Below are 21824 nucleotides of genomic sequence, written 5' to 3'. Positions count from 1 at the left end.
CCAATCGGGTGATGGGTAACAGACCCGCACACCTGATTGGTGGAGAGGCGGTTCAGTGTTAGGAAAGTGAATATTAATTCACTTTTCTAACACACCTGGGTGGACTGTGAGCATCAAGCATGGCGCTCGCAGTTCATCTATTTTGAAGCCTATTAGAGCCCATGGCTCTAATCAGGTGCTGCAAAAACACCCCCCCCCCGCCGCTCTAATTCAGGCGCCCAGCACCCGAAAAGGGGCCAGACACCTAAATATGGGGATGACAGCGGTGGCCATGGATAGATTCATGCTATGCATGAATCTATCCATTGGTCATAGAGGGGGTGGAACCTGTGCACCGCCACTGATAAACACATGCATACATGCACACTCACATACATGCACACTCACATACATGCTCACACACACAAGCATGCTCACACACACACACACACACACACAAGCATGCTCACACACACGCACACACACACACACACACACACATACAAGCATGCTCACACACACGCACATACAAGCATGCTCACACACACGCACATACAAGCATGCTCACACACACGCACATACAAGCATGCTCACACACACGCACATACAAGCATGTTCACACACACACGCACATACAAGCATGTTCACACACATACGCACATACAAGCATGTTCACACACATACGCACATACAAGCATGTTCACACACATACGCACATACAAGCATGTTCACACACATACGCACATACAAGCATGTTCACACACATACGCACATACAAGCATGTTCACACACACACACGCACATACAAGCATGTTCACACACACACACGCACATACAAGCATGTTCACACACACACACGCACATACAAGCATGTTCACACACACACGCACATACAAGCACATACAAGCATGTTCACACACACACGCACATACAAGCATGTTCACACACACGCACATACAAGCATGCTCACACACATGCACATACAAGCATGTTCACACACACGCACATACAAGCATGTTCACACACACGCAAATACAAGCATGCTCACACACATGCACATACAAGCATGCTCACACACATGCACATACAAGCATGCTCAGACACACACACGCACATACAAGCATGCACACACACACACACACGCACATACAAGCATGCTCAGACACACACACGCACATACAAGCATGCTCAGACACACACACGCACATACAAGCATGCACACACACACGCACATACAAGCATGCTCACACACAAGCACATACAAGCATGTTCACACACACGCACATACAAGCATGTTCACACACACGCACATACAAGCATGCTCACACACACGCACATACAAGCATGCTCACACACAAGCACATACAAGCATGTTCACACACACGCACATACAAGCATGTTCACACACACGCACATACAAGCATGCTCACACACACGCACATACAAGCATGCTCACACATACACACATGCACATACAAGCATGCGCGCGCGCACACACACACACACACACACATACAAATACAAATACAGTAGCTAGTGGGCTGGTGGCACTGGAGGGCAGGTGGTGGCACTGGAGGGGGGTGGCACAGTCTGGAGGGGGGCTGGTGGCACTGGAGGGTGTGTGGTGGCACTGGAGGGGGGTGGCACAGTCTGGAGGGGGGCTGGTGGCACTGGAGGGTGTGTGGTGGCACTGGAGGGGGGTGGCACAGTCTGGAGGGGGGCTGGTGGCACTGGAGGGTGTGTGGTGGCACTGGAGGGGGGCACAATCTGGAGGGGGGTGGTGACTTACCGCCAATCAATCGATGATCGATCAATTCCCCCTCCTCAGAATCCTGCAGATGCAAAGTTCCTCCACAAAGCGTGTCTCCTCCAGGAATGCCTTGCTTCAGAGAGCTCCTCCCCCGCCTTCACTGAATTGGCTGAAGTTTTTTCTGTGTCCGCCCCGCCTCCCTTACAGTTGCTCTGGATAGGCGGGGGCGGAGCCCACAAAGCACTTCTCTCACGCTGCTCTCTTCACTGTAGTGGGTGAAAGGAAGCTCCCCCCTCCCCACGGCATGAACCGCAACACCAGTGAATCACACCGGGTCCGTCACCACACACCCCCGGCCGGACAGTCAGGTGGGCCCCTCGGGCGGCGGGCGGGCTGCCGGTGGGCCCCCTGAAGTGGCAGAGAATTACAGGGCCCAGTCGCACTTGCGACTGTTGCGACCCTGATAATTCCGCCACTGTCTCTCATAATGTGCTAGTATGCGATGCATACTAGAACCATATGACATTAACTTGCAGGGGGATGTTTTTTTCTTTCTTCCACACTTTACTATCGCATTGCTTATGTTGATCATGTAAAACAAAATAATTTGGGTGTAAACATAAAATAGTAAGTCATTATTAAAAACGGTCCTCGCAAGTCCCATATCTAATAAATTTTGCAGGAATTTACGTAAGATAAAGAAGAAATGCAGAACTGACATATGGAGGATATAGACATAATGTATGATTAAAAGCAGTAGTGCAGTATTATACATTTTTGTTGATTCCACACACCTCAATTAAGAAGTCACCTGTCCTAAGGCCTGCTCTCCATGCCACACCATCCACATCCACAGACTCCAGATACTGCAGAGCAGGGAAAGCTGGTGTAGGTGTGAACTCCTCAATCGGTGTCTCTGCTGTAAGAAGAGTCATATTGATTAGCTTTATGTTAGCAGCGTGACTCGGTGGTATTTAATGATACTTTCATAGGATTGCATTATGTTTGTGTTGATTGTGCAAGGCAGTGATGACATATACACATACATACAGTATGTAAAGCTATTAAAAAAAATTCACACTAACTCACAATAACATTCTAATGCCATCACCAATGCTGTAAATCTGTTATAATAAGCAAGTGTTACACTCTAGCATCAACTTGTGATTGAGCCTGCTTTCTAGCAGGTTATAACAGTCTTTCTCAACCATGGTTCCATGGAACCCTAAGTTCCTTCAGAGGTTGGTCAGGGTTACTAGAGCAGTTAGAAATTTCTGCCTCAAAGATAAGTAACCATTGACAACAATGATCTTTTTAGCTGCACTATATTACCAAAAGTCCACACTTGTCCTACTTGTCCACAAAGTTATGCCCTGTACACACGACCGGTTTTCCCGTCGGAATAAACTCTGAAGTTTTTTCCGATGGAATTCCGCTGAAACTCTGTGTCTCTAAACTCTAATTTAAAAAACTATAATCGTGTGTCTTGCATACACACGATTACACCAAAGTCCGATCGTCAAGAACGCGGTAACATACAGCACGTACGACGGGACTAGAAAAATTAAGTTCAATAGTCAGTAGCCAATAGCTTCTATCTTGTACTTGCTTCAGAGCATGCGTCATTTTTGTTCCTTCAGAACAGCATACAGAAGAGTGGTTTTCCCGATAGGAATTGTTTCCGTCAGAAATATTTAGAACATGTTCTATTTCTAGGTCCGTCAGAATTTTCAAAAAAAAAGTCTGATGAGGCATACACATGATTCCGTCTGACTTTTTCTGTCGGACATTCCACTCGTGTGTACGCGCCATTAGTGTGTCTATGGGAATGTTTGACCATTCTTCCAGAAGCACATTTGTGAGGTCAGGCACTGTTGTGGACAAGAAGGCCTGGCTCGCAGTCTCCGCTCTAATTCATACCAAAGGTGTTCTATTGGGCTGAGGTCAGGACTCTGTGCAGACCAAGTTCCTCCACCCCAAAACTGCTCATTTGTTTCTTTATGGAACTTGCTTTGTTGCACTGGTCCAAATCATTTGGTGGAGGGGGGATTATGGCGTGGGGTTGTTTTTTAGGGGTTGGGATTAGCCCCTTAGTTCCAGTGAAGGGAACTATTAAGGTGTCAGCATACCAAAAAATTTAGGATCATTTTATGCTCCCAAGTTTGTGGAAACAGTTTGGGGATGATCCTTGCCTGTTCCAACATGACTGCGCAGCAGTGCACAAACAAGGTCCATAAAGACATGGATGAGCGAATTTCGTGTTGAGTTCTGACCTCAAACCAATAGAACACCTTTGGCATGAATTAGAGAGGAGACTGCGAGACCGGTCTTCTTGTCTACATCAGTGCTTGACCTCACAAATGCACTTCTGGAAGAATGGTCAAACATTCCCCTAGACCCACTTCTAAATCTTGTGGACTGCCTTCCCAGAGGTGTTGAAGCTGTTATATCTGCAAAGAATTGACAAACTCAATAATAAACACTATGAACTAAGACTGGGAATCTATTAAAGTTCATGTGCGTGTAAAGGCAGGTGTTACAATACTTTTGGTAGTATAGTGTATCTATAACAGCAGGATTGACCAATGACCACAGATGTAAGGAGCAATTTTCCCAATGACCCTCATGCCAATCAATGTATCATGTACAGTATATATACGTCAAAATTATTAGCAGGAGTTCCCTGAGACTGTAATGTTACTTCAAGGGTTCCTTCATGTTAAAAAGGTTGAGAAAACCTGATCTATAAGCACTATGGCAGTTTTGTACAGGAGATAACAACCAAGCAAAATAGCAGCTCAGCAGAAGTACCTTTTGCTCCACGTAACACAAAGCCAAATCCTTCCAATTCTCTCTTCTGCAATCGGGCAACTTTCTCTTGGATGACATAATCACTGCAAAAATGAGCAAAAGAGGTAAAAGTAAAAACTGCCACTGCTCAATTAACTGATTTTGCTTGTAAATAATGTGGATAATCATGCACTTAGACACAAGCACTACATTTCATTAATTCTCTGCCATGCTGAAGTATAGTCTTAAATGTTAACTCCATGCATTTTTACATAAACTCTCTTTTTGGTAACAACCCAGTTTATTCAGCAGTCCGCACCTCTACCATGGATGTATTTTAAATCTGAGGGTAACATACACTAGACAATTATATAGACAGTGTCAGTGTGTTATGTGCATTTTACTGTAAATGCTGATCTTTTAGCTTCAATATTCGCTATACCAGAATAATTGTGTAGATCAGGAGTCCTGACTTTACTTGTGGCATTCTTTCAGGTCAGTTCAGAATCAGAGGCAGCTAGGCAATTAGCCTTTTCAGAAGGAGGTCAGCAACCGCAGCCTATGGATTTTTCTCATGACAGGTGTCTTTTAGGTGGCAGGTACTGGATTGTGCTTACAGTTATGTATCAGGTATGCTATTTACACCCATCTGGGTCTATAACCACACTAACAAGCACAGGAATGAAAGCACTAGATCTGTTGCATGTGCTACTCCAGGTGAATTTAACCCAAGGCTATATAGCTGTAAGCAGCAGTACAAACTAATAATAGCTCTCTTACGGTTAAAGTACTATCCCTCCTTACCATATTAAAAATCCATTCTGTCCCACATTTCCTTCAAATATTAAATCTAGTATGACATTAGCCAACATAGCCAGCCCAATAGAGTGTATTCCCTACTAAGTCTGCACCAAGTGACACAAAGTGTGCCTTATATGCAGAAACCCACATAGACACAGCTAAATGCTCTCACATGCATGAAAGGACATAAGTATGACAAATATTACAGGACCTAATCTGTCTTTTTTTGTTATAATTGGAGTTCTGTAATTGCAGAAAAGCACCTATACAGTGGTACCTTGGATTATGAGCATAATTCGTTCTAGAAGAATGCTTGTAATCCAAAGCACTCGTATATCGAAGCGAGTTTCCCCATAGGAAATAATGAAAACTCTGATAATCCATTCCACAGCCACTGCTATTATATGCAGTACCGTATGTGGCCAGAGGTGGGAGGCGGCAGAGACACACGGAAACACTCGGGGACCGTTTGGATTCCCCAGAGGCTTGAATCCTGCTCGTCTTGTAGGCAACGCTCGCAAACTGAGTCAGGATTTAAAAAAAATAATAGCTGGTATTGCAAAACTCTTCTAAACCGCATTACTCGCAATCCGAGGTATTACTGTAATTTAGTTGTCTACTATTAACTACTTACGTAGAACATTAAGATGTTACATTCTTCATTGGTTAAATCTTTTTATCATACATTTTTATATATGCATGAGATGACTAATAGAATCAATATATTACCTGTGGGAAGTGAAAGAATCATATGAGCCAACCGTGTAGTGCCTGAATAGACGTTTTGTCCGATCTTCACGGGTTTCTGAAAGAAAGATCAGGGTCTGCTATGTATGAAAAACTCACAAAACTATCTTGTTAAGAAATTATCACAGTGTTTTCACATGATGGGTCACTTAAAAGACTTTAGAACCCAACTGAACATCTTTACTTCTTCAGTGCAAGAGTGTATATGAAACAATAGCAAGTCTAGCACTGACAACAGTGTACATAGTAATTTGTCTGAGCACATACGTAATTCTGGTTGCCTGCTATTCTCACATGTATGTTGGCTATCCCTGCTAACAAGCATATGTGGTAGTCAATTGTTAAATTGTGAGAAACAGATAAGTATCACTACCCCTTTCACAATGAGGTGGTTTTCAGGCATTTTAGCTCTAGAAATGGCCTCTAAATAATGCCTGAAAACTGCTACCCATTCAATTCAGTGTGTCTTTTCACACTGGGGTGGTGCGCTTGGGAGACTTTAGGAAAAGTCTTGCAAGATACATCTTAGGGGCAGTTTGAATGCTCCCAAAACACCCTGTTCATTGAAATGAATGGGCAGCGCTTCCAAAGTGCCTGAAAAGCACCTTGGAAGTGCTGCAAGGAGTTTTTAACCCCTTCTTTTGGATTAAAAATGTTCTGGTAGTGGCCGAAAAGAGCCGTTTAAACAGCGCTAAAGCGCCACTGAAACAAGTGGTGCTTTAGCGCTAATGCGCTCGTGGCTCCGTGTGAAAGGGGTCTAAACTACTGGTAAAAAGTTATTCATTTCTAGAAATATGGTATTCAAGCCTAACTCTAGCTATAACAGCTGGCTTTGGACAGAGTAGAAAAATGTTAATGTTTCCACAACGGGTGTTATAGGAGCAGAACCTGAAGGGAAGTCTCTCAGAGGGGTCAAACACAGCATCAAAAGTGTCATAAAGATAAAAAATGCAAACAGGTCTCTAAAATTTAGTGGCAGTAACATACCTCAAAACCTATCCCTCTCCCATTCTAGGGTTAGGGGCATAGTTGGGATAGAAAAAGACTAGGGGTAAGCCCCGTCGGGAGACATCGGGAGGTTCAATCAAAACCATCTGACATTCGACCCATGTGTATGCCATCCTGTTCCAAACAAGCTGGCTGTTTCGCCAGTTTCTGTCGAACGAGCATGCTGGAAAACCAGCAGCCGGCCAACTCCCAATCAACACTCTCAGCCAATGGTGGAAAGCACTAATCAGAGTTTTCTGGCAGGGAGGGGGCGTCCCCCTGTCAGAACACAACAGCTCAGCAGGGGTGATTGCTATACTAACTTCACATAGTTAGTGTAGTGACTCCGACTGGAGGTGACAGTTTTTTTTGCTCAACCCGTTGGGTTGAATGAAAAAAAAAACTCATGGTGTGTACCAGGCTTTAGTCTGGTCTGTTTGGAAGAGGTCAAGGCTTATCTAATAGGAGTTTTAGTATGTCAGGGGACCACAACCTTCGGGCCAAGTCTGTTTTGTTTGTTGTAGAACCTGAAGGCCAGGATGTCCACATTTGGTTTTCCCCACTATCGAAAGAGATTCTGGAAGATCTTGGGGTGCAGAGAACAACTCCCCTGGGTCTAGGCATTGGTGACTTAGAAAGTCTGCCTGCCAATTGTGCACACCAGCGATGTGGACGAAAGAGAGAAGAAAGAACTGGAGTGTGAATTTTCAACCAGGAAAGGATCAAATTTCTTTCTCTTAGGGCAGCTTGGCTTCCACGTGTGAGACCTTAAAGTGGAGCTCCACTCCCCCTCCCTCCACTGCCACATTTAGCACTTTATGGGGGGAGTAGGTACCTTGTTTTGACAGGTACCCGTTCCCACTTCTGTGTAAGATCGCCGCGGCAATCTATAAGTATGTCTGGCCCCTTCTCTTTCCTCCCACAGCCTTCTGGGACACACAGGTCCCAGAAGACAGCTGGACCACTTGGAAAGTGCTGCGTGACTTGCGCATGTGCAGTAGGAAACCAGCTGTGATGCTTCATTGCTGGTTTCCCTTAGTGAAGATGCTGATGCCTGCACCCGAAGCCAATTGAAGAATCTGCCTGAGTGCAGACATCACTGGATTCTTGGGCAGATAAGTGTACTTATATTAAAAGTCAGCATCTACAGTATTTGTAGCTGCTGACTTTTTTTGGGGGGGGGTTGAAACTCCTCTTTAAAGCGGTAATCTTCTTAAAATTCTGGAGGAAGTGAGAGGACTGGAGGGCGGACTTTTGAAGTTGATTAACGAGCCCAAGGTTTGAAGCAAATGAATCATCCTTGTTATATAGTTACATAGTAGGTGAGCTTGAAAAAAGTCCATCAAGTCCAACCTATGTGTGTGATTTTATGTCAGTATTACACTGTATATCCCTGTATGTTGTGGTCATTCAGGGGCCTATCTAATAGGTTTTTTTTAATTATTGATGCTCACTGCTGAAACCACTGCCTGTGGAAGAGAATTTCACATCCTAACCGATCTTACAGTAAAGAACTCTCTACACAGTTTAAGGTTAAACTGCTTCTCTTCTAATTTTAGTGAATGGGCGTGTGTCTTATTAAATTCCCTTTCGTGGAAAAGCTTTATCCCCATTGTGGTATCACCAGTATGGTATTTGTACACTGAAATCATATTCCCTCTCAAGTGTCTCTTCTCCAGAGAGAATACATTCTGTGCTCATAACCGTTCCTCATAACTAAGGTCCTCCAGTCCCTTTATTAGTTTTGTTGCCCTTCTCTGAACTCTCTCCAGTTCCAGCACATCATTCCTGAGGACTGGTGCCCAGAACTGGACAGCATACTCCAGGTGCTGCCGGACCAGAATTTTGTAGAGTGGCAGAATTATTGTTATATCTCTGGAGTTAATCCCCTTTTTAAAGCATGCCAATATTCTGTTTGCTTTTACATTGCATGGCATTGCTGAGCCTGTCATCTACTAGGACTCCCAGGTCCTTTTCCATCCTAGATATCCCGCAGAGGATCTCCCCCTAGTGAGTAGATTGCATTCATATTTGCCACCCAAATGCATTATTTTAAATTTTCCTACATTAAACCTCATTTGCCATGTATTCGCCCACCCTATTAATTTGTTCAGATCATCTTGAAAAGTTTCCACATCCTGCGGAGAAGTTATTGCTCTGCTTAGGTTATCATCTGCAAATACAGAGATTGGGCTGTTTATCCCATCCTCCAGGTCACTTACGAATAAATTAAAAAGGATTGGTCCCAGGACAGAACCCTGGAGGACCCCACTTTCTACCCCCGACCATTCCGAGTACTCCCCTAAGTATCACTACCCTCTGAACACCCCCCTGTAGCCAGTTTTCAATCCATGTACTCACCCTATGGTCCATGCCAATGGACCTTACTTTGTACAGTAAATGTTTATGGGGAACTGTATCAAATGCTTTTGCAAAATCCAGATACACCACGTCCATGGGCCTTCCTTTATCTAGATGGCAACTCACCTCCTCATAGAAGGTTAATAGATTGGTTTGGATCTCCTGTGAATATATAATATCACAGGGTACTTGGACAACCTTCTGCTGAAGGACTTCTCAGCCACAAACTTGTCTGCAACCCCAGAGCACCCAATAATAATATAGAATGTGACCGGTCTAAACTACATGGTATGTTTATCAATGCCAGGAGTCTGCTGGACAAGATGGAAGAACTAGAGCTACTGTTGTACGAGGAGGATTAAGATTTTGTAGGAATTACAGAGACTTGGTTCAAGAGCTCTCATGATTGGCTGCCAATCATTCAAGGGTATTCCCTATATCACAGGGATAAAGAGAGTAAAAAAGGGGGAAGGGTATGCCTTTATATTAAAAATTATATACAAGTGAGTGTGAGAGATGACATCACTAAGGGAGTAAGGGAGGAGGTGGAATCCTTATGGGTAGAGCTGCAAAGGGAGGAAACTAAAGGGAAAGTAATACTGGGAGTATGCTAAAGGCCCCCTAACCAGAAGGAGGAGGCAGAGTCGGACCTCCTATCACAATTTAGATTAGGGGCAAAAATGGGAAGTGTCATTATAATAGGGGAGTTTAATTATCCAGACATCGGGGGAAGGAACTGCGCATTAATCTAAGGCTCACTAGTTCCTAAATGCAGGACAACTTCATGGGTCAGATGGTAAATGCACCAACTAGAAACAAAGCTTTACTAGACTTACTGATTACCAACAATACAGACATGATCATTGATGTGGAGATACAGGGCAATTTAGGAAACAGCGATCACAGGTCAATTCGTTTTAGTATAAACCACACAAATAGGAAACTTAAGGGGAATACAAAGACACTGGATTTCGAAAGAGCCAACTTTCCTAAACTACGATCCTTGCTAGAAGATAATAATTGGGATAAAATCTTAGAAACAAAGAACACGGAGGAAAAATGGGTATACTTTAAGAGCATATTAAATAAGGCCAGTTCATCCCAATGAGAATTCATTTAAAAGACCTAATAAAAGTCCTGGGTGGCTTAACACCAACACAAAAATGCATATAAGAGCAAAGGAGAAAGCCTTCAAAAAATACAAGGCTGAGGGATCATCACCAGCATTCCAACTTTACAAAGAATGCAACAAGAAATGTAAGGGTGCAATCAGGGCGTTTAAGATAGAACACAAAAGGCGCATAGCGGAGGAGATAAAAAAAATTGCAAGAAATTCTTTAAGTACATAAATAGTAAGAAAGGGAGGTCATATCATATTGGTCCCGTAAAGAATGATGATGGGAATCTGGTTACTAAGGATGGAGAGATGGCAAAGGTATTGAATTTATTCTTATCCTCAGTCTCCACAAGGAAATCAGGGGCTTCAGTAACCAAAACTGCAATGTTTATCCTTATGACTTGTCATAGGAAGCACCCTCATGGCTAACAGAGGACAGAATTAGAAATAGACTTGAAAAACTTAACATTAATAAGTCACCGGGACCAGATGGCTTGCACCCGAGGGTCTTTAAGGAACTCAGTCAAGTAATTGCCAGACCATTATTCCTAATTTTACGAAGAGTGTACTGACTGGAATGGTACCAGCTGATTGGAGAAAAGCCAATGTAGCACCAATTATTAAAAAAGGGCCAAGATGCATCCCTGGGAATTACCGACGAGTTAGCCTAACATCAATTGTATGCAAGCTTTTGGAGAGGATTATAAGGGACTATATACAAGAATTTAGTAATGATAACGGTATCATTAGCAGTAATCAGCATGTTTTTTTGCCTTTTTTCCAAGCTCCCTTGTACTTATGAGCCCCAAAGTGAGGGGTTCCCTGTTTAGTCATTCACAGAATGGGATAAGGAATGAATGGGGTGTAAGTGTCTGCAATGCAGGAGATGATGTGTCTCTGTAGCAGAAGGCGGCATGAATGGTCCAGGCACCCCCCCTTTCTTGACCTGCTGGGCTGCATGCTCCGATAAGGGGGACCCTTAAAACCCATAACAGACCCGAAGGGTCTGGTATGCATGATGGGGGGGGGGGCATGCTGTTTTTTTCTCATCATTTTTATTGTTGGCATGTTTCTTTTACACTCTGCTGTCACAAGTCATCTGTTGTTAAGGACATGTCGGCTGGCTTCCCGGCCCGCTCCTTAGCAACCAGCTCAATGCGGTAAATTACTGCAATAAATTTTAACACTTTTTTGTATGTTATTTAACTCTTAGTAAATTGACCCCTAAGTCTGGATGGGGGAAAAAAATGCCAAATTTAAAATGAAGTAAAAATGATGGAGCTGAAAACTTTAGAGACAATTAAAAACATAATGTATCACAATAAAGGCATTGTGTGCTAGTAGCCAGAAACCCATTGAAAATACAAGGAAACCCTGTCTTACCTTATCCACAATGCTGGGCCTGTTATGGGTCATGGTCAGCATACCCCCGAAAGGGTCTTCAGAGTCTGTGAACAATAGAGGGGGACCAGGGCCCTGGACCTGTATCATACCCTGCAGCTAACTATACATGTTGAACTGTATGCCAAAGTGAGCACCTAGCACAGGATCCATACCTGAAGAAAACATCACAGGCAAGCCACAAAGAGTGGGGTCCAGGTTCGTTCCTCAAAGTATAACACTGATGGGTACCAATCCAGTAACAGCTAGCTGGCCCAGAGCCACAAGCAGTCATATCTTGACAGAAGTATCAGAAGAAAAAAACTAATGGTCAAAAATAAAAAAAACTAGGAGAAAAACTAGGAGAATTTGTAGAAACCTGGAAGCTGCCATTGCTATCTGAAAATGGCAGCTGTCTGGCTGTCACAATGACAATGTTTTCAGTTCTAGGCAAGTGACATGAAAGATGTATGCAGAACAGATGGCCTTATTTTCTACATGCTTTTTCAAGGTCACTGGGTCAAAATTTGTTGAAGTCATTGATTAAGAATTAAAGCCAACAAGTAGCATTTTATAGGGAGATCAAAAAGAAATCTGTCACATGAGAAACAAGCCTCCGTATGACAGAACAAAACGTAGTTGTCTCATCATGATGTTACAGCTAAGTATTCAGCAGCAGAAGATCAACATCTTTAAAACTTTTGTTTAGCAAAAAGAGCTTTCTGCCTGGACACACCAGAAACATTTTAAAATAGCCATTCCCAGAATTATACTTACAGACAACAATAGGGCAGAGCTGGGCAGGATTAATAGCAGCACTTCACACTGAAATATCAGGACAAAGCAAGGGACTAAAACTTCAAGGGCCAAGGGAATTTAAACTGGGATAGTTGGCAAGTATGAGGCAGCTGCTTTGGGCCCCGCAACAATGACAGGGCCCAGGGCAGCTGCCCCTTTTGCCCTGCCTTAAAGACGGCCCTGACAACACTACTCCTCCATAGTTACACTTCAGTGAGTATTGTCAGCCTGTAACAGCAAGTATGTTATTGGGAGGATTACAGCATGAAAATAAAGGAAAAAACTGTAAAAAGAAAGCAAATGCAGACAGTGTATACAAGGACTAGTAAGCTGCAATACATTACAACTTAGATTTTGTGAAAAGAAAATTTGGCTAATTAATCAACTGCATGCATGTCTAAGATTTAATTTCAAGTGATATGAACTAAACAAAACTATTCAGAAAATTACTAGCAATTTCTTCTTAAACTGCATCTATCAACAGAGGTGAATCAAGCAAACTAAATGATAGGTCCATATAGACTGATTTATCCTACAGCTCACAATACTCTGAGCTTAATTCACATCTGTTGGCTCTCATGCTGTTCTTGCAAGGCCAAAGTTACTTAATTTGTTGTATGTACAAGCTATGCTATGATTTAAAAAAACTGAAAAGAGGGATTTTGTGTGGGCGTTGATTTGTTTCCTGTGGATCCTGCTTCATAGATTTTCTTAGCAAATGTTTTTTTCTTTTATATTCTATTAAATATGGCAGGAAATATGGTTTAGTCATTAGTGCTTCTACCTGGCAGCGGTAGAGCTGTTGGTTTGAAGCCTAACCCTGAAATTACCTGCATGGAATTTGCATTTCCTGCATGGATTTCCTCTGGGTAGTCCGATTTCCTCCCACACTCCACAGATATGCTTGTAAGTTATGTGGCTCCCTTCTATACTGACCACAGTTCATGTATGTTCATGAATGTGAGTCAGGCAGCCCATAGATAATTTAAAAATTTTTTTACAAAAAAAAAAAAATGACCTGATTTCCCCATCCACACATTCAAAGTATTGTGTTCTGATAGTGGCAAAACTTCCCCACCATCAGAACACACTAATCAACACTGCCAGCTGATGCGAATGTAAAAATATATATGAAAAGCACTGCATACATTAACTGTACTATATTCAGTGCCTTTAAAAAGTATTCATACCCCTTGAAATTATCCACATTTTGTCATATTACAACCAAAAGTGTAAATGGATTTTATTGGGATTTTATGTGATAGACCAAAACAAAGTGGCACATAATGAAGGGGACGGAAAATGATAAAGGGTCAAAATGTTTTACAAATAAAAATCTGAAAAGTGTGGTGTGCATTTGTATTCAGCCCCCTTTACTCTGATACTAGGTTTGCACCAGAACTTTTGAACACTGTGAAAGTTCAGACCCTGAATAATGAACCCCATTAAAGTCAATGGGACCCGAACGTCAAAAATCAAAAGTGCCCATTTTGAAGGCTTATATGCAAGAAATTGGGCATACAATGGTTATAGGGGTCCAGGTCCTGCCCTGGGGGACATGTATCAATAAAAAGATTTTTTTGTGAAAAAGTTTTTTTTAAAGGAGCAGTGATTTTTATTTTTTTTTTAAAGTGGAAGCAGCATAAAAAGGAAAAATTCCTTCCAATATAGTTCCGGGGGGTGGTCGGGTCCCCTTAGTCTACCTGGAAAGTGGCAGATCTGTACCATGTCTAGAACCTGCTGCAGCAATAATTGCATTTAAAAAACCCCAAAAAATGACATTTTACATTCTGGTGTCACTTTGACTTTGGATAGAAGAAACGGGCGAGTAAAAATTGGTCTTTGGGTGTCGGTGGCGCCTTCCCACCGTAACCCTATAGAGGTAATTCTGATGAAAGCAAGAATTGGCTTTGCTGTAAAAAATTGCAATGATATGCACTTAGTGGTAAAATATAAATACAGCGCTCACAAACAAAAACCCATAATAGGTGATAACAAAAACATAAAGTCCATATGAAACTGTGAAGAAGCTTCACAAATAGTATATAAAAATGCAGGGAATGCTTCTCAACTGGTGTGCAGAAAGTGCAGAGTAAAAGTTGCAGAAACATTTTTCAGGTGCGCCAAGACACCCCACATGTGTCCCTACAAACCAAATCATGATGACACCCAGATTTGCAGCCTGGGAGTCAGTATAGGCTTATAACAATATCCAGAAAATGTTGCAGGATTGCAGATTAACTGATGAGATAATAAACGATCCTTCAATGTTAATACTCAGCCATATAAAAACAGGTGCCCAAAAACGAAGAGAAAAAGGGGGACCAATAGTGAAACATGAAAAATGTATTGCGCATAAAAGGTTATACTTACAAAAGTAAGTTAAAATCAGGCATTCAATGCACTGCGGCTGGGGGAACATGAATGCCAATTTGTCTACCAGTGTTCTCTCCTCTCTCTAGGCTAATGTTCCTGTCATCCTCAACCTCAGAACCAACATCTGAATCTAGTAATGGCTGGGCATCATCAAGGAGCAAGTGGCTGATGCTGTGGTCATATAACTCTTGACTCTGGCAACTGCAGGGGACTGCACACTTGTCTCTGCTTGTGTGACAGAGGATGAGGAAGGTTTAGTAAGCCAGTAATGTCACAGTCACAATAAAAATCGCTGATCGCCGCCATTACTAGTAAAAAAAATAATTTATTAAAAAAATGCCATAAAACTATCCCCTATTTTGTAAACGCTATAACTTAATCGCTTATTGCGATTTTTTTTGCCAAAAATAAAGAAGAATACGTATCGGCCTAAAATGAGGAAAAAAAAGTTTTTTATATATTTTTGGGGATATTTATTATAACAAAAAGTAAAAAATAATGAGTTTTTTCAAAATTGTCGCTCTATTTTTGTTTATAGCGCAAAAAATAAAAACCGCAGAAAAGAAAGCTCTATTTGTGGGAAAAAAAGGCCGTCAATTTTGTTTCGGAGCCACGTCGTACGACCGTGCAATTGTCAGTTAAAGGAAAGCAGTGCCGAATCGCAAAAAGTGGTCTGGTCTTAAGCCAGCAAAATGGTCTGGTCTGAAAGTGGTTAACTTGCAGTAACGCACAAAACTGAATGGCATTAAACTGGCAGTAACTCACAAAACTATATGGCGTTAAACTGGCAGTAACGTACACAGAACTATATGGGGTTAAACTGGCAGTAACGCACACAGAATTATATGGCGTTAAACTGGCAGTAAGGCACACAAACCTATGCAACACAATGCATTGTGCTCAGCTCGGGGGGGGGGGGGGGTGTTAACAAATGGTTCAAATGACCCGTTTGTTCTCCAAGCGTCCGAACAACAAAAGTTTGTCCCGAACTTATGCTCGGGTTGTACCATTCGCTGATCCCTATCTGATACCCCTAACTAAAATCTAGTGGAACTAATTTGCCTTCAGAAGTCACCTAATTAGTAAATAGAGTCCACCTTTGTGTAATTTAATCTCGGTATAAATACAGCTGTTCTGCAAAGCCCTCAGAGGTTTGTTAGAGAACCTTAGTGAATAAACAGCATTGTGAAGGCCAAGGAACACACCAGACAGGTCAGGGATAAAGTAGTGGAGAAGTTTTAAGCAGGGTTAGGCTATTAACAAATTCCAAGCTTTGAACAGCTCACAGAGCACTGTTCAATCCATCATCTAAAAATGGTACAACTGCAAACCTACCAATACATGGCCATCCAACTAAACTGACAGTCTAGGCAAGCAGAACATTAATCAGAGAACCAGCCGAGAGGCCCATGGCAACTCTGGAGGAGCTGCAGAGATCCATAGCTCAGATGGGAGAATCTGTCCACAGGACAACTATTAGTCATGAACCCCACAAATCTGGTCTCTATGGAAGAGTGGCAAGAATAAAGCCATTGTTGAAAGAAAGCCATAAGAAGTCCTGTTTGCAGATTGTGAGAAGCCATGTGGGGGACACAGCAAACATGAGGAAGAAGGTGCTCTGGTCAGTTGAGACCAAAATAAAAATTTTGGTTTAAAAGCAAAACGTTCTGTATGGCGGAAAACTAACACTGCATATCACCCTGAACACACCATCCCCACCGTGAAACATGGTGGTGGTGGCAGCATCATGTTGTGGGGATGCTGGTCAGAGTTGATGGGAAGATGGATGGAACCAAATACAAGTCAATCTTAAGCCCCGTACACACGAGAGGACTTATGTCCGACAGACTTCCGAAGGAGTTCTGTTGGAGTTCTGCCGGAGTTCCGACAGAGTTCTGACAGACTTTTCGGCTGAGCGGAATCACAATCACAATCACACTAAACTCCGACGGATTCGAACGTGATGACGTACGACTGGATTCGAATAAGGAAGTTCATAGCCAGTAGCCAATAGCTGCCCTAGCGTCGGTTTTAGTCCGTCGGAATAGCATACACACAAGCGAATTTTTCGAAGGGACCGGGTCCGGCGGAGTTCCTTCGGAAAAATTTGAAGCATGTTCCATATTCTAAAGTCCTTCAGACTTTGGCGAGTCAAAAGTCCGTTGCAGCCCACACACGATCGAATAGTCTGACGGAATCAGTCCGTCGGACTTTGGATGTTGAAAAGTCCGCTCGTGTGTACGGGGCTTAAGAAGGAAACCTCAGATTCTGAAAAAGACTAGAGACTGGGGCAGAGGTTCACCTTCCAGTAGGACGACCCTAAACATACAGCCAGAGCTACAATGGAATTGTTTATGTCAAAGAATATTCATCTGTTAGAATGGCCCAGTCAAAGTCCAAACCTAAATCCAATTGAGAATTTGTGGCAAGACTTGAAAATTGCTGTTCACAGATGCTCTCCATCCGATAAGACAGAGCTTGAGTTCTTTTGCAAAGAAGAATGGGCAAAAATGACACCCTCTAGATGTGCAAAGCTGGTAGAGACATCCCCAAAATGACTTACAGCTGTAATTGCAGCGAAAGGTGGTTCTACAAAGAATTGACTCAGGGAGCTGAATACAAATGCAAGCCATACTTTTCACACATTTATTTGTAAAAAAAATTGAAAACTATTTATCATTTTCCTTCCACTTCACAATTATGTGCTGCATTGTGTTGGTCTATCACATAAAATGCCAATAAAATACATTTAAGTTTTTGGTTGTAACATGAGAAAATGTGGAAAATTTCTAGGGGTATGAATACTTTTTTCAAGACACTGTACCTGTAATAAATATCTAAAAGAGTTACTCATCCTAAACATAAAATTGTCCTAGAAAGTAAACTGTAAAAAAAACCCTGGCATGTACAGCGTACCCTAAGTGCTAGTTTACACCATGCAAAAAATGCATGCACAGTGTTTTCCATGTATTCTAATGGGTCTAGTGCACACCATGCAGTCAGTTTTTGGTCAGTTTCTGCACCGGAAACTGACAGCATGGTGTGAACTAGAGCCATTGGGATACATGAATAACACTGTGCATGCATTTTTTAGTGCAAAAAACTGCGTCTGGTGTGAACTAGCACTGAATGTGCACACGATCTTTGCCTGCAAGTCTTTATTAGCTAGTCTCTTACCTTGTCTTGGATCTGGCTGCCTCATTTGCACTTCTTCCACACAATCTGCTGGAAACCAACCACTCCGTCCCTTCACCGAACCCTCCCAAAATCCGCCTTCACCGATACTCAGCACTGCAAAAGAGAAACTATTAGTAACTCAGTTCAATCTTTTTTTGTACATATCTTATCAAATCTAAAGTTAAAGGGTCAAACAAGAAACTTGTGGCTAAGATATTATTATAAATGCAGTAAATAAAATGTATTGTTCACCAACAATATGTAAGCAATATATTTCAGAAGGAAAATGTATTACATGACTCATGAATATTCATAATGTGCCTCAATGTTTTCACTGGTCTCTGAGTATGCCAACAGAACTCTTTCTTATTAACAGACACAACCACAAACATTTGATAATTTCACTAGATGCAGAAAGGATTATAAAAAAATATAAAGTTTAAGAATCTACTGTATGTGTGCATTTAAAAAAAGTCAGCAGGAACCAACAGCAAAGATGATCTGGTACGTGTGAATGACACAAATGAGAAGAAATGATGATTAGTTAGTGAGTGCAGATAGTCTGGAACTGAAAGGCTTTTTCAAATGTGAACTGATGAGTGCAAGCAACTGAAGAGTTCACAGCAATAAGGAGGTAGCTCCAGTTTTACCAACTTTTGGCAAACAAAAAAAAAAACATTTTTTTTTTAACTTGAGTTTAAAGTCTTTTGCTAACTTTTGATCCATGTTTCATATACGATTCAGCACTGTTAGCATACAAAAATATCTATTCTATAAAGCAAAGTGAATTTTTACATTTTGGAGATGTCTTATTCTTCCATCCAACATTCTAGACTGATCTATTGAGGAGCATGGGAGCTAATGTTAAGAGCTGCCTCCTTCTGGCCCTAATCAAAAGAGCAGATTTTTTTCTGAACAAGATAGGATATATAAAAATATATCTACCGTGATAGCCTATACCAGTGATGGCGAACCTTGGCACCCCAGATGTTTTGGAACTAGGTTTCCCATAAAGCTCAACTACACTGCAGAGTGCCAGGACATCATGGGAAATGTAGTTCCAAAACATCTGGGGTGCCCAGGTTCGCCATCACTGGCCTATACAGTATATAGTCTATATTCATTGGGGCGCAGTGGTGGGACCTATAGTGTAGGTGGGCATGGTACTTGGACCCTGTGATTAATGATAGGATATATAACTGAGAAAGTAAAAAAAAACAATTGAGCTGTCTCTGTTTTTGTTGCAAACCCATCAATTGCTCATTGCAATTGACTCATAAGGTCAGTCTTCAAAAACATTAGAATATACAGGTGCATTTAAAAAAGTTTGAATATCATCAAAAAGTTAAGAGTGATTTACAGGCATACCCCACTTTTAAGTACACAATGGGGTTTATTTACTAAAGCTGGAAAGTGCAAAAACAGGCTCCCTTCTGCATAGAAACCAATGAGCTTCTAGGTTTTATTACCAAAGCTTAATTGAACAAGCTGGGATTAGAAGTTCATTGGTTTCTATGCAGAAGTGAGCCTGATTTTGCTCTTTTCAGCTTTAGTAAATAAACCCCATTGTGTACTTAAAAGTGGGGTGTGCCTGTATTTTAAGCATTGCTTTCTTTTCATTTTGATGACTATGGCTTAGAACTAGTGAAAACCCAAAATTGAGTATCTAAGAAAATTAGAATATTGTGAAAAAGGTGAATATTGTAGACTCACGGTGTCACACACTAATCAGCTAATTAACTCAAAACGCTAACGCTTATAAGGTTTCCTTGAGCCTTTAAAGCGGAGTTCCACCCAACTTTACTACTAGCTCTTAAACTAAAGACCAACCGTCCACCTGTCATTTTTGGATATATTTTTTCTACATTTTATGAAGTACAAAGGTGTACTTCTGTCCCAGCCTCAAGCCCTCCTCCCCCCCCCCCCCCCCCCACCTGTGTGTGTCCCAGAAGATGACTGGGCCATTCAGAAAGCGATGCGTGACTCGCGCATGTGCAGTAGAAAACTGGATGTGAAGCTGAAGGCTCCACTGCCAGTTTCCCTTAGTTGTAATGATGGCACCTGCACCCAAGTTGAATAGGCCTGGGGGGGGGGGGGGGGGCGACATCGTTGGTTCCCTTATTAAAGTGCCCTTATTAAAAGTCAGCTGCTACAGTATTTGTAGCTTCTGACTTTAAAAAAAAAACACGTTTTTGAGCCTGAAACTGCGCTTTACATTGTCTCTCAGTCTGGTTCCCAGAGTGCTGTATCCAAGAATATTAATGGAAAGTTAAGTGGAGGGAAAATGTGTGGTAGAAAAAGGTGCACAAGCAACAGGGATAACCGCAGCCTTGAGAGGATTGTGAAGCAAAGGCCATTCAAGAATTTTGTTGAGATTCACAAGCAGTGGACTACATCTGGTGTCAGTGCTTCAGGAGCCACCACACACAGACATATTCAGGACATGAGCTACAACTGTCACATTCCATGTGTCAAGCCACTCAAACAATCAAAGTCCCAGAGTCTGGATTAAGAGTGGAGAGGTGCAGAGTTGCACGAATCCAGTGTGAAGTTATCGCAGTCAGTGATGATTTGGGGAGCCATGTCATCTGCTGGTTTTGGTCCACTGTGTTTTATCAAGTCCAAAGCCAGTGCAGCCCTCTACCCGAAAATTTTAGAGCACTTTATGCTTCCCTCTGCTGACCAGCTTTATGGAGATGCAGATGTCTTTCGTTCGGGACTTGGCATTTGCCCACACTGCCAAAAGTACCAATACTCAATTTAATGATCATGATATCACTGTATTCGATTGGCCAGCAAACTCCCCTGACCTAAACTCCATACAGAATCTCAGGGGTATTGTCAAGAGGAAGATAAGAGACACTAGACCCAACAATGCTGATGAGCAGAAGGCCACCGTCAAAGCAACCTGGGCTTCTATAACTCCTCAGCAGTGCCACAGGCTGATCGCCTCCATGTCACGCCACAATGATGGAGTAATTCATGCAAAAGGAGCCCCAACCAAGTATCGACTGCATACTATACTGTACATGGATATGCTTTTCAGTAAGCCAACATTTCTGTATTAAAAATCCTTTTTTTTATTGATCTTATGTAATATTAAGATTTTCTAAGATACTGAACTTTGGGGTTTTCACTAGCTGTAAGCCAATGGTCACAGTACCCTTTTACATCACAGTTCTCTTTATATATAACTCTGTGTGTAATTAATCTACTGTATAAAATATATGAGCTTCACTTTCTGAATTTAATTACTGAAATAAATTAACTTTTTGATGATATTCAAATTTTTGAGATGCACCTGTAGTTTTCAGCAGCCTGATTTATGGCATATAAAAATAGAGTAAAATGAAAGTTGTAGTTATGTTGAAAATACACAGATCATGTTTATTCAGTTTTATTTTTTTTGTATTTAATAAAAAAAATCAAGTACATAACTGGTATTAAATACACTTTGGTATGTACGCAGCATGTTAGAAACAAACACATTTTAAAATTAGTACATTCAAAAGGTGGACGAACTGTGACTACGTTTTTAGTCGCTGTATGAATTGATCTAGT

General features: G+C 41.8%; 1 protein-coding gene across 6 annotated transcripts in view; it reads right to left on the bottom strand.

Annotated features, from left to right (window-relative positions):
* SHANK3 (SH3 and multiple ankyrin repeat domains 3) overlaps positions 1–21824 on the bottom strand; it is a 595219-nt gene that overhangs the window by 84593 nt on the left and 488802 nt on the right. For all 6 annotated transcript variants that reach the window (XM_077474101.1, XM_077474102.1, XM_077474098.1 and 3 more), the window contains 4 exons: positions 18264–18377; positions 6050–6125; positions 4541–4623; positions 2524–2648 (listed from right to left, as the gene is read on the bottom strand). In XM_077474101.1, the coding sequence (XP_077330227.1) occupies positions 2524–2648; positions 4541–4623; positions 6050–6125; positions 18264–18377 (398 nt within the window). The remainder of the gene's footprint in view (positions 1–2523; positions 2649–4540; positions 4624–6049; positions 6126–18263; positions 18378–21824) is intronic.

Source organism: Lithobates pipiens, unplaced genomic scaffold (assembly GCF_037356315.1).
Source record: "Lithobates pipiens isolate NorthernLeopardFrog02 unplaced genomic scaffold, aLitPip1_a1.2 Scaffold_8, whole genome shotgun sequence".
Lineage (NCBI taxonomy): Eukaryota > Metazoa > Chordata > Amphibia > Anura > Ranidae > Lithobates > Lithobates pipiens.
This window is presented reverse-complemented; position numbering and strand designations above follow the sequence as displayed.